Source organism: Mustela erminea, chromosome 8 (assembly GCF_009829155.1).
Source record: "Mustela erminea isolate mMusErm1 chromosome 8, mMusErm1.Pri, whole genome shotgun sequence".
In the NCBI taxonomy this organism is placed as follows: domain Eukaryota; kingdom Metazoa; phylum Chordata; class Mammalia; order Carnivora; family Mustelidae; genus Mustela; species Mustela erminea.
Window position 1 is genome coordinate 64186390 of NC_045621.1, and position 16556 is coordinate 64202945.

The following is a 16556-nucleotide window of genomic DNA, read 5'->3' on the forward strand; positions in this document are numbered from 1 at the left end:
TAGTCCTGGCCCATAAGATCCAAGGTGCGTATAGTGCAAGCTCTTGCATGGAAATCCTTTGCCTATATAGGAGAACCACCGTACAAGGCTCTCGTACTGCCCATGCCCCAGCCTGTTGAGGGCACTGTCACTGAGGATTAGATGCTGGGAGTGAGCAGCCCAAGGGGACAGGCTCTGGCCAACATACTGAGATGCAGAACAGAAAGCAGGATTGAGCCACATGACCTCTGGGATATCGCTGGGCTTCTGCACCAACCCTGGAACCAAATGCCCCAGACTTCTGCTATGTGAGATAATTAAATGTCCTTATTGCTTAATCTCCTGCCCATCAAGCACTCTGACATTTATACCCAAAGGCTTCTTAACTCTGCAGTCACCGGCCTTTCCCCAGGCCCACCATGTTTATTCATGATTCCTGACCACTAAGGGTTAACCATTGCATCAGAGCCTAAAGGCACTGTAATCCCCCAAAGGACTCGGTAAAATCAGCAAGAAAACAATTTAGCACACAGTACAATTCTGGAGTTTTAAACAGCTCTAGTATTAAGCATGACTTTTAATGCCAGGGGCACAAATCAAAACAAATAAATGCACAGGCATCTGGCGGGGAGTGGGGGGGAGGCCACCACAAGAAGAGTTTAATTCACTTTTTTTGCCAGTAGTTTCTGTTTCGAGCTACACTTACATAAACCTTCCAGAAACAGAACAATACATTTCTAAGAAAATGAGAGAAAGAAGTATCTTTGACTTTTGCTATTCAGAAGTGGGGTCCACAGACCAGGATCGTCAGTATCACTGAGTCAGCATCTGCCATGTAGCCAAAACCCTAGCTGATGGGACACACAAGGAAGTTGGAGAAGCACTGCTCAAGGGTATGGCCTTCCTCACAGCTGCTATGGCCTGATTTGGTGTGACTGCATGATCTCAAAGTGTGGCCAACGCCATGGCTTTCCTCTCTCACCCATTAGATGCAAAGAACTCCAGTAGTGGAGAGAGAGCAGCAAGAAAAATGTATTTATGCGTGCGCGCTCATGTATTTTATGACCCAGTAAGCACAAGGGCAATACTAGAAGCCTAAATCATGTCCCACAAAAAAAAAAAAAAAAAAGACCCCGTGATGCTCAAGGGTATGTCAAGCCGGACAAATTCACACACGTGGCACACTCCCATTCATACAAAATCTTTTCTTTTCTTTCTTTTTTTTTTTTAAATATTTTTATTTATTTATTTGACAGACAGAGATCACAAGCAGGCAGAGCAGCAGGCAGAGAGAGAGGAGGAAGCAGGCATCCTGCTGAGCAGAGAGCTCCATGCGGGGCTCGATCCCAGGACCCTGGGATCATGACCTGAGCCAAAGGCAGAGGCTTTAACCCACTGAGCCACCCAGGTGCCCCCAAAATCGTTTCTTTAAAATACATGAAGATAGGGACGCCTGGGTGGCTCAGTTGGTTGGACGACTGCCTTCGGCTCAGGTCATGATCCCGAAGTCCCGGGATTGAGTCCCGCATCGGGCTCCCAGCTCCATGGGGAGTCTGCTTTTCCCTCTGACCTTCTCCTCGCTCATGCTCTCTCTCTCACTGTCTCTCTCTCAAATGAATAAATAAAATCTTTAAAAAAAAAAAAAATACATGAGGATAATTTATGATCACCATCCATACTAACAGTCCCATCAGTAATGGCTGCTCCAGAGAGCGCCAGGGCACTAAGAAGACAGGCTTCCGGTAGGTATCCTTCTCAGCACAAATGTTGGTAACACTATTCCTTTCTCAACCTCTGATATGCAATTGTGTGTGGGTGAGAGATGATTCAAGCAATAACCTTGAATCTGCTCATCTTTTCAGCAAACGATAAATATGTAGGCACCTTACCTACTCTTCATAATCACTAGTTCATTATGGATTGGGACATACCACCTGTCCTGCTCAGGAGGAAGGCTGGCATGCCAGGAGGGACCAGACAGAACCAAAAAGGGTTCTCTGAAACCTTCACTCTCCACCCAGTTTCCTTTCCTCTAAACAGACTCCTGGTTTTCAACTCTATTTATTCCTTCTTGTATGCAAATGGTATTCAGTGGTCTTCTCTGGCTCTTTAGGCTGCAGCCCCCAAACCCAACAGGGGGTCCCAGGCCTCCACTCAGAAAACCCAGTCTACCGTATTTCCTGTGGCTGTGCCCCAGAGTCACTTCTCGGCTGCTCTGAAAAACCGACGGTTCCCAACTATGAATGAGGGAGGGAGAGGCAGTCCTGACCTTCTCTGAAACATCAGAAAATGACAATTCCACAGTCTTTTCTGATAACAAAAGAAAAAATCGGAAGACATCATATCTGTATTCCCTTAAGACTTTCACCTTTCAAAACAAAAGAAACACAAAGAGGCAAACCTTCCCACGACTGGCCTCTCCCCGTGGGTAGACTCTCAAAACTGCCATCAACAAGTTTCCTTTGAGGGTGCTATGTTTTAACCCATATAGAAGAAGTTCTTAACCATTTGTTTATACTTTGTACATGGCATCAACATCTCATTCATGACCCCATAAACAAATAACAAGAAATTTCAACATTGGGGGAATTATTGGTTAAAGAGCCGAGGCTACACAAGCTTCCACTCACTCCCTAATTCCTCATTCTCCCCCTTCTCACACTCAGGACAACACAGGATTAAAAGGGCCAAAAGGTAGAAGGTTAAGTGTTGGCTGATGTCAATTTACATCTGGTTCACAGTTCAGTTGACTAATGCAATCTATTAGCCAAAGCGTGAAGGAGAACAGTCGCTTAAGATGACAGCAAACCACAGATAATCTGCCCATCTATGTCAGAGCCACAGCCCTTCACCAAAGCAGGTGAATTTCCAGTGACAGGTGGAGCCAGAGGCCATACCTGGTGGGGCACCAGCAGAGGCAGGGGTCCAGGAAGGCTGGAGTGGTAATCCCAGGCCAGCTGTGCTAAAGGAGCCAGGCAAGAGCCTGCTTTCTCACATCCAAAGACAGGCATGACCATGAACTCACTAGCAGACTCACTCACTAGCAGTCAGCTTTCTATCAAATGTGGTAATTACGGTGAACAAAGGAAAACCACAGAAGATCCCCAAATCGCAAATCCATTCTTCCCTAGCGCCCCCGTGAGGGCAGGATATCTGTAAAGATGCTCTGGGAAAGGCAGTCACAGGATAGATAGTTGCCTTACTCTCCCCTCCATGCCCAAGACCATCCTGATTTGAACGCTCTCAAACCGGATAGAGAATTTCTTTAGTGACTGAGGCTCATGAAGGGCCACACAGACACTTTGTTGTAAGGCAGGTCCTAGAGAAAGTCTTGTCAACCTTCCTTATTCTGCAGCTGAAAAAAATTGAGCCCTAGGGGGGTCGAACTGTCCGAAGGCACAGCGTGAAGAGCAAGGGTAGCGGTGGGGGAGGGGAGCCCAGTAGTAAGGAAGTGAGCCAAGGGCTGAGAGAGAAGCCAGGAGATCTGAGAATGATTGGCTTTTACGACCTTCAAAATGACCCTAAAGCCATCCACAATCACTCAGCAGTCCTCAGTGACCCCCATCTCTAAGACCTACTCTGCCGAACTAGGAGAGCTGCGGTAGGAGATCACTAGGTAAGCGTATTTGACAGGTATCATTTCCCAAGCCCAGCACATGCTCTGAAGTCAAAGGAGGGCTCCAGTCTAGCCATATTTGCAAAGACGGGCACAAGCAACTTAAATCAAATATTAATAAGTCTAAATTTCCAATGCAATATTCATACACCCGCAGGTGGTCTTTTTCATACAAATCTCCACTTAGCTAGCTCTAGTATCAGAAGCTTTCAATAAACCAGGATGACCCATCTGTACTCTCTACAAGCGATGGTCCCTATGGGAGGTGATTAAAATAGCACAACTCCAGTAGCCACAAGTATTTAAAGCAACAATTTACATCATTTCCACAAAGTATGGAGAAGGATTAGTTGGTGCTAACACAATCTTCAAAGAATCTGCAGATTTTTAAATCCGCGATAAAGAAAACCTCACATTTAAGACTCTTGATGCTGACAAGTCATTGAAGTATGAGGATCACCTTGTTGAACTCTGTGGCTCAGAGTTCTTTTAGTCCATATGTACTAAACAGTCATATTTTCATTAATTAATTCGACAACTATTTACTGAGCTCTTACCAAGTGACATTTCCAGTTTGAAACACTGGGACTATAGAAAACCCGTCCTTCATGAAGCTGACCTTTAAGCTGGGGCAGCAGCGGGAAGGAGAGGTAAATACCGTCAGGAAGCAAAATTCCTATGTGCAACACACAGCAGCCCTGCCCAGACTTCAGCAAGCAATGCAATCACCTGAGGGCTTCTTTACATACGCCCTGCTGGGCTCCACTCCTCCCCAAGTTTCAGATTCAGCAGCTCCAGGGGTGGAAAAGCACAGAAGGTGTGTTTTTATCAGGTTCCCAAGGTGTTGGTGATACTGCTAGCCTAGGACCCCACCTCGACAACATGAAAGCGGTGTACACTGATGTATCCAGTAAGAGAGATCAGGAGAGAGGGAGTCCAGGGTAGAGGAGTCTGCAATTTACCACAGAACGGCAATGGAAGCCTCACTGATGTGGCATGTAAGCTAAGATCTGAAGGAGGTATCAGAAAGGCTATTTGGATGGGGCAGCTGGTGCAAAGGCCCTGCGGCAGGGACAAGCGTGGCAAGGAGGCCAGTTTGATTGGAATGGAGTGAGGGAGAGGATGAAGGAAGAGATGAAGTCAACATGATCATGTTAGGGGCCAGATCTTGCAAGGCCAGGTGAGCCACAAGAGTTGTGACTTCAATCTGAGATGGGGAGGCAGTGGAGGGCTTTGTGTAAGGGCGTGACACAAGCCAACTTCATTTAATGGCATCAGTCTGGCTGCCATGTAGAGAAGAGAGGGGCAATGACGGAAGGGGACCTCTTAGGAGACCACCTCAATAACCCAGGCAGGAGCTGATGGTGACCAAGACCAGGATGACAGGGGAAGTGATGAGACATGGTCAGCAAGAGGATCCGCTGACAAACTGGACAGGACAGGTATGAGGGGAAGAGAAGGATCAGGGAACACCAATCCCTGGCCTACGCCATGGAAGGACAGAGTGGCCATTAAAAGAAGCGGGAAGGGGCGCCTGGGTGGCTCAGTGGGTTAAGCCTCTGCCTTTGGCTCAGGTATCTCAGGGTCCTGGGATCGAGCCCCACATCGGGCTCTCTGCTCAGCTAGGAGCCTGCTTCCCCCTCTCTCTGCCTGTCCCTCTGCCTACTTGTGCGCTCTCTCTCTCTTTCTCTGTGTCAAATAAATAATAAATAAAATCTTAAAAAAAAAAAAAAAAAAAGAAGCTGGAACACTGTGTGAAGGGCATTCTGTTAGGGGGCATGGGGGTAATAGAGCATTCCAGTATTGAAATTATACAAGCTTTAAGAGTTAAAAGGAAACTCGAGAGGCCAAGAACCTCATTTTATAGGTGACACAAACCACGGCCAGCAAAGGACTTGGCTGAGGATTAAGTTAGGCTAAGTTAGTGACTCAGAAAGCTAGAGAGTCCTTGGCTACTGTGCCTTCAAGTGTATCCTGCGTACTCAGGTGTTAAATTTATATTCCAGAGAGTGTAAGTACATGTTAACTCTCCTCAGATTTCCTACCAATCTCTAACCTATGGTATGATATATGTAGTAACTTCTAATATGTTACCGATCAAGAACACCTTTCCCCAAATCAGTCCTATTTACATGCACATTTAAGATTTATTCCCCTGACAATCTATTACACTAGACTACATGCGTTTGTTATAACCTAGGTTCCCCAGGCATATGCATTTCTCTCCACTGACAAAATTTTTTAAATTAAATTCCATAGTTAGCTGTTTAATAGGTTTTACCTGAACTGTAAACTTAGGCCACTAGATACAGTGTCCCTGTTGCTGACCACTGTATCCGCCCAGGGGGTTAGGCCTGTTTACTGAGCAGAAGCTCAGTAAAGATCTGTCAACCAGAGCACCTGGGTGGTTCAGTTGGTTAAGCGTCTGCCTTCAGCTCAGGTCATGATCTCGGGGTCCTGGGATCAAGTCTAGCATTGGGGCTCCCTGCTCAGTGGGGAGTCTGCTTGTTCCTCCCTCTGCCCCTCCTCCTGCTTGTGTGCTCTCTCTCCCTCTCTCTCTCTCAAATAAATAAATAGAACCTAAAAAAAAGATCTGCCAATCAACCTCTTCAGGCGCATTAAACCCAAACAACTGGTGTTCACCTTTTCACCAGGGAAGGGCCGTTTTTTGCTATAACAAATGCAGATCCTGGGAAGCAGCCAAATAGATGAAGAAAGGATCATGCAAAGAACTGAGTGGGACTGCTCTGCTCTTCGTCTAACAACTCCTGTTTTTCCCAGACCCCAACAGCTGGTGGGAACACATAAAATGAAATTTAATTATGACACTGCAGGCCCTTAAAGGCAGGAAGGAAGAAAGGAAGAGAAGGAGGAAGGAAAGAAGGGGAGAGAGGGAAGGAAGAAGGAAGACCAAGCCCCATCGGACCCATGTCCTCCTAGACTCTCCTCCTTAAAGCTCAACCATGTGCCCCACGCAGTTAAATGTGCGCAGCTGGGGAAATACTCCAGCGGACGGGCAGAGCAAAGGGATCCCCCCATCGTGTCCACCCAGTAAGACTTCCTTAAGTTGTTGCTTAAACAACTGCTAGCAGCTGTTAAAGGATGGGAAGCTGCTTAGAGTATGTCTTGCTGATGATATACACATGGAGTTGAAAACTGGGTTTCCAGAGTTGAATGCATTCTTGCTTCGTGCTGGGGATGGCACCAAATGTTACCATGTGATCTGTCAAGATCCCAAATTTCCAGGAGCTCCATTAATCTGCTGTCCCTATTTACTTAAACAAGTATATATCAAACAAAAAGTATATATCAAAATTCTGGCATAACTCATTAAACCATAATTCACATAATCATAAACTTCCTGAAAGTCAAAACATACGCTTTGGTTCACTAAAAAGCTCTTTATGCCCTCCCAAGATCTTCATTTGCTCTTGTACTCAATGTTCGGAGTACGCCACTGTTCTTAACTCATGTGCACTGCTTTGCTCTTCCTGGACTGTGTTCATCATTTCATGTGTAGCTGCCTAACACAGAGCTTGTCTTACAGCAGGAAGCCGAAAAGCACGGGTGGACGGAACTGGAAAAATAGGCTGGGCCTTCATATGCCATATGAAGGGCCTTATTCCACCAGCAACAGTTGTAAAGTTTATGCAAGGGAATTATATGGCCAGATCTGCATTGCACGTTTTTCACCCTGGGGATATGGGGGTAATCAATGAGGTACAGAAAAAGGGAGAGAGAGGGCCTACACCCTCGCCTCCCTAGGTTATTCCCCATGATCTTCAACTTCCTAAATAATTAAAGGACCCCACCCCCATTTCAATACAAAAGCAATGTGAGCTACCTAATTCTAAAATGGAATGTGTGTTAATTCCTTTAACCCTCTAGTGTTTTTCCACAGTTTGGATATGGAAACTGAGGCACAGAGTGCTAAAATAACTTGGTCACAGGGCTAGAAGGAGTGAAACCACAGCAGTCTGATGTCAGAGACCTGCTCTAGGCCAAAGCACCCACAAATACAATGACATTGCCATTTCCTGATTCAGATGCCCCAGGGGCCTTCAGACCTTTCTGATACAGATCAGAGGCTGCTGCCTCCCTTGTACACAGGGAGCCCATCTTACCTTGCCTGAAGCAGCAGCCTCTCCTAGCAAAATACTCCTTCCACCCCATTCCCCCAACCCCCACTGAAATGCATTTCACCAGAGCCAGAGCACAGAAGGAAAACAAAAGAACCTAGCAGCTATAGGAATAAAAACTCTACCCAAGGGGCACCTGGGTGGCTCAGTGGGTTAAAGCCTCTGCCTTCGGCTCAGGTCATGATCCCAGGGTCCTGGGATCGAGCCCTGAATCGGGCTCTCTGCTCCTGGGGAGCCTGCTTCTCCCTCTCTTTCTGTCTGCCTCTCTGCCTACTTGTGATCTCTCTCTCTGTGTCAAATAAATAAATAAAATCTTTAAAATAAAAACTCTACCCCGCCTCCAAAAAAAAAAAAAAAAAAAAAAAAGGACAGCTCCACCACACACACCTTCCTCTGGCTCCTTGAGAATAACACCAGAGTACTAGAAGCAAGTTAAATCTAGTTACATGTGTTCCTGGCAGAAGTTTTAGTCATAATTGTCCAGGAGGCAGACTGAAGTTCAAGATGTACTCAAAGGCTGACTAAGGATATAATCTCCCTCCCAAAAAACAGAGACACTACCCAAAGTTATACCAATGTGCCTTAGACACTAAAAAACCTAAGGCAAAAAAAAAAAAAAAACCTAAGGCATACATAAGCTTCATTTGGATGGTCTCAGATACATTGAGATAGATGTAATGATAACTTTCTAGACTTCTAAAGTATTAAGCTGACTTAGCTCAGTACCAAATTTTTTATGAAAAACTAGGAATGGAAATTCACATTCACACACACACAGGCTCACAGTTAAAAGCCAAAAGTAAGAAAATGACCATAAGATCTACCTGACATAATGCAGTGGTATGCTTCTAGAAAGTTCTTCAGAAAGCAAATGTTCTGAAATCAACATTTTAGTAGTATATTAAAAGCGGTCACTATAGGATAAACATATTTGCAGTGACCACCCCAAAGTGACCTGTTTTATATGAATTTCTGCTTAGAATAGTGCCTCTCATTAATTCCAGACAAACAGGCTTAGTCACTTGCCAGACAAAGATCTAAGCTCTTCCTGACAATATGACAGAACATCAGATTGGAAAATAAAACGCTAGGCCGTGGGAAGAGCATGACTTTTAAATAGCCACTCCTTCTATCACGTTCTGTAGCAAACACCTTTACATTAACCAAGGCAACCTGTCCAAGTTCATTACCAGGAAGTCACACATTCAGGTTCTCTGAGCACAGAAAATATAAGAAGTAAAGCATTTTCTTTTAAACTCTGAGTAGGCAGGCCTCAAGTTTTAATTGATTACATGAAACCTGAATTTTTCCAGTGTGGTGTCACTACTCTGCTTAATTTGATACCAAATGACACCCAAGATGATAGCTTCTTCAATGCCCTAGAACCTCACCAGAGTCTTACGTCCCAAATTGAAGGAGCAGGGAGGGAAAATGTGCAGAATATGTTCCCTGGCTTCCAAATGGAATCGCTATGCAGAGGTGTGGAAGAGCTAGTGACTGCTACTCATCTTCCATCCAAAACTGGGATCACTTATACACAGATTTAGGGCTGTCTTCCTAGAAATTCCAGACATGGGGTCACAGGCTCTGCAGCCAGGTCCCGGAATCTGAAGCCTACTTGTGGCCTGGGCGACTTACTTCCCCTCTCCATACTTTAGTTTCTCCTCTGCAAAATGGGCACATTTACAGGGCTGCGGTGAACGAATCACAATGTGCTCAGCACACAGAAGAGGGCCTGAAACACAGGAAGCACTCGATACAAACAGTTACTGATTTTATAGCCCCAGCCAATGGAAATGTATATAATTTCCATGGAATCTGTACTTTTAGAAACAGAACCAAGCATATTTGCCTTACTCACCACACTGGTCAGCTCTATAAGATGAGAGTTTCTCATGGTCTGAACCATGGTCTGAATCTTAATTTCCTCTTTTCTTTTTTTTTTTTTTTTAAGATTTTATTTCTTTGACAGAGAGAGAGCGTGTGCACGCACGCGCACGAACAGGCAGAGCCACAGGCAGAGGGAGAGGAAGAAACAGGATCCCCGCTGAGCAGAGAACCTGACAAGGGGCTCGATCCCAGGCCCCTGAGCTGAAAGCAGATGCTTAACTGACTGAGCCACCCAGACACCCCTTTAATTTTGCCCTTTTCCAACAAAAAGTTATGAGAAAGGAAATATATAAATGGTTGAGTGATTTAAATAAAAATTATTGTGTTTTCTATTAAAGCAGCACAAATACTCTTTTGAAAAACAATGCTCATAATAATATTCCCAAGATAAACAAATATTACAAAGAAATAAATGCAAACTTATCCCCCGCTTAAATTTTTTCAAAAAATAGGGCCTAAAAAGTACATGAAGATATAAAGAGAAAGGGCACAAATAGCCTGAACAAAAGCAATGTATCATCTACCCAAATTTAATACGTAGTTTTCAGCTCTCCCACACACCTCCCCTACTTCACCCAGCAGACTAAGACGGCAGCAAAAGACCCAAAGACTCATGGTCCCCGTTTTTGTTCAGGCAGTAACCAACTGTCTGGCCAAGAGAGTCAAACTCCTAGAAAACAGGGATAGCAGCATCATCTGTCTGTTCCAAGGAAGCATTACGTATGTTTTCTTAAAGCAATAACCTTATTTTATAGTTAAAACCAAGAATAAGAATAATAATAATAATAACAACAATAATTTTAAGTAACGTAGGAATACAATGTCGTGCTCAGGTCAGAGAATATGGAAAAATTAAATATGAATTCTAGAAAGCCAGAGCCCCAGAGATGTAGAAACTATACAATTTAAATATTTGTTAACTTAGGGGGGGCCTGGGTTTCTCAGTCTGTTCAGTGACCAACCTTTGATTTCAGCTCAGTTCCTGATCTCAGGGTCATGAGATTCAGCCCCATGTCGGGCTCCGTGCTGGATGCTCTCTCTCTCCCTCTCTCTCTCTCTCTCGGTCCCTCCCCCACCATTCGCAATTGCTTACTCTCTCTCTCTCTCTCTCTCTCTCTCTGTCTCAAAAATAAATAAATAAATGAATAAATAAATAAATGCCTGTTAGCCCATCATTATATATCTGGGAAGCAGTCATTTCAGTTCATGGCATGGCCCACACAGGAAGTCACACACACAGAAGGGGTGCCAGGAAGAGCCCAGAATGGTGGCACACAAGGTCTCCACTAGGCACCAGGCACCAGCACTTCACACACAGACTCATCTAAACCTCACCACAGCCCAGGTGCTGGATTTCCCACACTTGCCCTTCTGAACCCAGCAGCCCCTGCGGTGCGAGCGCCTACAGCTGCCACTCAGCACCACACCGTCGGTGAGAAGGAACCCAAGGCCCACAACAGGGAGTAACAATCAGGAAATCCTTTTTCAGGGGATGCCAGCAGAGAAAAAGAAAAGGCCAGTGTGCTACAGAAGGCCCAGAGAAAGAGCTCACGTCCTTAATCTGACACGAGTAATAGATGAAGTCACTGGCAAAGGCCCAAGTGGCAGAATAAGGCAAGGGTTGACCGGCCTTCCCATTTCAAAGGCAGTTCACTGCTATTCTGACCCTCTTGGTGAGCAATGATCATTTCATCAACAGAGAGAGAAAATTACTCGTACTTCCTTATTAGCTGAGAGCAAGATTAATGACAAGTTAACTTCCAAGTTCCATAATTAATAAGCATTAGCTTTTTATAACTCATAAAAGCCCCTCAGAGCTGAACCCTTTGCAAGACTAAATTGAAGTACTTGTGATCTGCTGGCAGTGCAGGATAGGGTCAGTCTCAGAGAAAGCAGTCATGGCAGGGATAGTAAGGAGAGTAACACAAGTACCACAGCAGCTGTTGTGGGCCTACCATGCGCCGTCCCCCCCCCCACGCCCCACCAACTGTTACCACCTTGGATGGGAAGAGCCATGTTCAATTTCACAAAAAGAGATGATGGGAATGATATCTGTATCCCTCTTTAAGGAAACGGAGTCTTAAAGAAGCTGAGTATCGTGCGCCTGGGTGGCTCAGTGGGTTAAGCCGCTGCCTTGGGCTCGGGTCATGATCTCAGGGTCCTGGGATCGAGTCCCGCATCAGGCTCTCTGCTCAGCGGGGAGCCTGCTTCCTCCTCTCTCTCTCTCTGCCTACCTCTCTGCCTACTTGTGATCTCTCTCTGTCAAATAAATAAATAAAATCTTTATTAAAAAAAAAAAAAGAAGCAGAAGCTGAGTAGCCTGGGGCACCTGGGTAGCTCAGTGGGTTAAAGCCTCTGTCTTTGGCTCAGGTCATGGTCCCAGGGTCCTAGGATCAAGCCCCACATTGGGCTCTCTGCTCAGCAAGGAGCCTGCTTCCTCCTCTCTCTCTGCCTGCCTCTCTGCCTACTTGTGATCTCTGTCAAATAATAAATAAAAATCTTAAAAAAAAAAAAAATTTAAAAAAAAGAAAGAAAGAAGAAGCTGAGTAGACTGACCAAGGTCACAGAGCTTGACTGATGCCCTGGGAATTTCCACCATGCCAGTTCATCCGAGACCTCGCACCCTGAACTTGAGCACTCGGAGGTAGGAGAGCTTAAAGCTTTTGTCTGCAAATGTTTTCAGTTGTCACTTGTTTAGCTGAAGCATTTTTTTTTTCTTCTAAATGCTCCTAGCCTGTGGGGTAAGGGTGACTCCTTAGAGTAAGAACAAGATATGTTGGGGCGCCTGGGTGGCTCAGTCGGTTAAGCATCTGCCTTCAGCTCAGGTCATGGTCCTGGAATCAAGTCCTGCATCAGGCTCGCTGCTTGGCAGGGAGTCTGCTTCTCCTTCTGCCTGCTGTTCCCCTTCTCATGCTCTCTATCTCTCTCTCTCTCTGTGTCAAACAAATGAAATCTTTTAAAAAAAAAAAAAAACAAAGAAAAGAAAAGGTATATGTATATATAAGTCACTAACTTAAATGACTGAAGAACACAATTTAGTGTTAGTAATAAAAGCCACCAGAGTAGAGAGGGGGAAGATACACGAATCAGTGATTATTACTGATGTCAGGCTATGGCTGTACTGTACATGAGTTCTTCTGACTCTGTCATTCTTTAGGCTACATGCGAAAAACATTACATTAAAAGATTGAAAAATGACTTCGACTAATTGGCAGTTCATGAAATTTATTTAGTCATTTCCTGTCATTTTTTTCCCCCAGGTCATACTTTTACACAATTCAAAATTCAAAACTGCTGTAAAGGGCACATACTACACAGTCCCCCTCCCTGTTATCCTTCTAATGTTTCTTTGTATAAATATAGAGAGTTATTTCTCCCCATTTCTTTCACCAGAGGTGACATGCTATATGCATTCTATATCACCTTGTTGTATTCACTTAAGCATGTAGCCTGGACATTTTTTTTCTTCACTTCAGTGTATACCGGGTTTTTCATTCTCCATTATAGCAGGTGGCTCTCCCATCACACAAAGAGGCCATCTACCATGTTTAACTGGGACACCTACATTGTCTCTAAGCTATTGCATTCACAAACAGAGCTCCCATAAATAAGTTTATAACATATATCTCTGCCTCTTGCACATTTTTGGATGTACCAAACATCTCTCACATTTATTTACTTACTGTAACAAACATATCAGCAGTTGTTTCATAGGACATGAAGCTTACGCAATTTGGAAAACCCTCCATAAAATAGACAATACACAATTTAAAATACAGAGTTAAGTATATATATGTCTATTTCTTTAAAATTAAAAATTCACACCAATTCTCTAGAGTCCTGAAGATCAATAAGTTCCTTTCTTCTGAAGGAGCCTTAGATAATTTAACAAAAATGCCTACATAGAAATACCTCCTGATGGCAAGTTGGCTTCTCCTCCATCTAGAACACTCTGCAACTCCCAGGAACACACAGCACTTACAGGACCCTGAATCTTAAGTTTCAATTCAAAGGATATGTGTGCCTTTTCAAATGACAGGCATTATCGTCGCCCTCTCACAGATGGGGAAACTGAGGCTTACAGACACAACCACCTCCCACACTGCTCAGTGGCTCTGAAACCAGGCCTGTTTGATTCCAAGGCCTTGTGTTTAACTGATACATAGTGTCTCCATAGTGGTCTCAAGCCAATGACTGCATTTGTCTCAATGTATCTTTTCAAAGAGAGGAAAAATAAAGGATAACACTTTCATTATTAGTTTTCCAGGGAAGAAACATTTGATTTGAAACAAACCCTCCCGTTTTCCTTTTATGTCTTTAAAATATCTTTCTCTCCTTTAAAGGGAAGTCAATAAAAGTCCCCTTGAATGTACCCAACTCAATACAGAGCCCAAGGTCAGCTCTCTGCCTGTCCTACGGGCCAGGCATCACCTGACAGGTTCTCTGGCATCTAGAGAGGGACAAACAATGAATCAAAGAGATGACTCAAGGCTTATCCTTTGTGCTGGGGGTGTGTTTGTTTTCTGCTGAGCTCTCGCATTTTTTTTTAATCTTTTTTTTTTAATTTATTTATTTGAGAGAGAGACAGTGAGAAAGAGCATGAGTGAGGAGAAAGTCAGAGGGAGAAGCAGACTCCCCATGGAGCTGGGCGCCTGATGCGGGACTCGATCCCGGGATTCCGGGATCATGACCTGAGCCGAAGGCAGTCGTCCAACCAACTGAGCCACCCAGGCGTCCCAGCTCTCGCATTTCTAATAATACCCCAGATCCTTGCATTTGTCTAGAAATAAGACTAGACCCAAGGACTGTGATCAACTCTGCTCTAAGAACTTGATGGGCAAAAGCCCTAAACCCTAAATCCTGGAAGAGAGACTCTTCCAGCTCCAACTCAGAGAGCAGCAGACCAGGCTGATGAAAGCCTGGGGCGAGCTTCGTGCTCTTCAACAACACAGGCCACGTGAGGGAGTCATGCCAAGGACGCTGCTAGGACGTGTTGCTAGAAACATTCAGCGCCTGGAAGCCAGAGGGCTCAACGCCCTGCAATGACGGGCACAGTGCAGGCCAAGGAAGGACTGTGCCGTCGAAAATGCAAAAAGCAGAGATGGCCGAGAGGATGGTGGAGGCAAGCCCACCTGGACATGAGGGAAACAAGAGTGGATACAGATACGGCTACAGGTTATCCCAGGCCTTTGCAGTTACTCTCGGCACAACAACACAATGAGAAGGTCTGCACACAGAGGCTACCTGTCTAGTGCGTTCACTCTACAGACACACACCGCACCTGCACGCCGACTGCCGAGGACAGCCATGCACGTGCAGGTGCAGGACCAGAATGACCCATAAGCTTTAAGGGCTCCCAATGCTTCCAGGCACCTCTTCAGAAATCGGAGGGCTTAAACTAATAGAAGGTGCAGTGTTTTAACTTTCGAACTTGTCAGAAAAACTCTCAAAAGTGCTTTTCTTGCAGTCATATAAATATCACCTTTATTTAACGTGAAAGGTAGAAAAAATACAACTGAGAGTAAAATTGTCTTTATCAAAAGGCCATGTTCTAAAATAGCTGTTTATTGGATGATCTAGCCAAAATTTATCAAAATAATAGGGAGAAAAAAGGAGGGGTACCTGGGTGGCTCAGTTGGTAAAGTGTCCAACTCTTGGTTTTAGCTCAAGTCATGATCTCCGCATCATGAGATTGAGTCCCACATAGTGGGCTCCACACTCAGTGGGGAGTCCTCTTGAGTTTCTCTCTCCTTTCCCTCTGCCCCTCCCCCACTCTCTCTCTCTCTCTCTCTAAAATAAATCAATAACTCTTAAAAAAATAATAATAATTGGAAAAAATGTTCTGCCCCAGACCCAAACATTCTTGAACAGGGCAGCCCAGATACATTCTTTTTTTTTTTTTTTAATGATTTTATTTATTTATTTGACAGAGATCACAAGTAGGCAGAGAGGCAGGCAGAGAGAGAGAGGGGAAGCAGGCTCCCTGCTGAGCAGAGAGCCCAATGCGGGGCTCGATCCCAGAACCCTGAGATCATGACCTGAGCTGAAGGCAGAGGATTTAACCCACTGAGCCACCCAGGCGCCCCCAGATGCATTCTTAAAATAGATTACAGGCATTTATTCATTCGTTCATTTATTCATTCACTCATTATTTATTTGGAATGATAATGAATGATATTCTTTGAAATGATAATAATGATATTCCTTGAAACTGTAATATTTCTGTCAGAAGAATTTTTATTTATATCAGCTTTACCTGCTATTTGTACCGAGCCATCCTCACCCAGAAGAATATTACCGGCTTTCAAATCCCTGTTAGAAGGAAAAAAAAAAAAAAAAGGAGAATGAATTATGGAACACAGACATTATATTGCATTAATTCATTCAGAGATAGTTAAAAACATATCATATAATGTAGCTGTTTAACATAATTAACATTTTATAAATATTAAAATTATATCACAGATTTTTGGAGTAACAAGGATAAATCGTGATTTTATACTTTGCTCCTGGGAGATGGTAAGGATTTTAGTAACAAATATTTTATAGGAATCATTATCCAAATTGAATTAAATCACTAGTGAGTACATTCTTTATGTTACAGAGTTAGAGATCGCCCATTAACTCACCATGCTATCATTTTATAGAGAATAAAAGCTGATAATTCTAGGTAAAGCTGTTCTACTTCCACTCAAATATGTCTGTGGTGCAATTCCAAATTAATCCCACTAGCTTCTTAAGCAATGGATTGGATCAGTCTCTCCTTTGGGGAGATACTCATTATAAATTGCTAATTACAATATTCTATATTTCTTTACCATACAAAAGTCTTAACACTTCAAAAGAAAAATGACAATTGACAAGTTTGATATCTAAGGTGATTTTTTTTTCTAACTACTGAAACACATGGCGGATATCCTTAAACATATAAG

General features: G+C 44.0%; 1 protein-coding gene across 3 annotated transcripts in view; it reads right to left on the reverse strand.

Annotated features, from left to right (window-relative positions):
- STK39 (serine/threonine kinase 39) overlaps positions 1–16556 on the reverse strand; it is a 304821-nt gene that overhangs the window by 209578 nt on the left and 78687 nt on the right. For all 3 annotated transcript variants that reach the window (XM_032355850.1, XM_032355849.1, XM_032355851.1), the window contains one exon: positions 15881–15936. In XM_032355850.1, coding sequence (XP_032211741.1) covers positions 15881–15936 — 56 coding nt within the window. The remainder of the gene's footprint in view (positions 1–15880; positions 15937–16556) is intronic.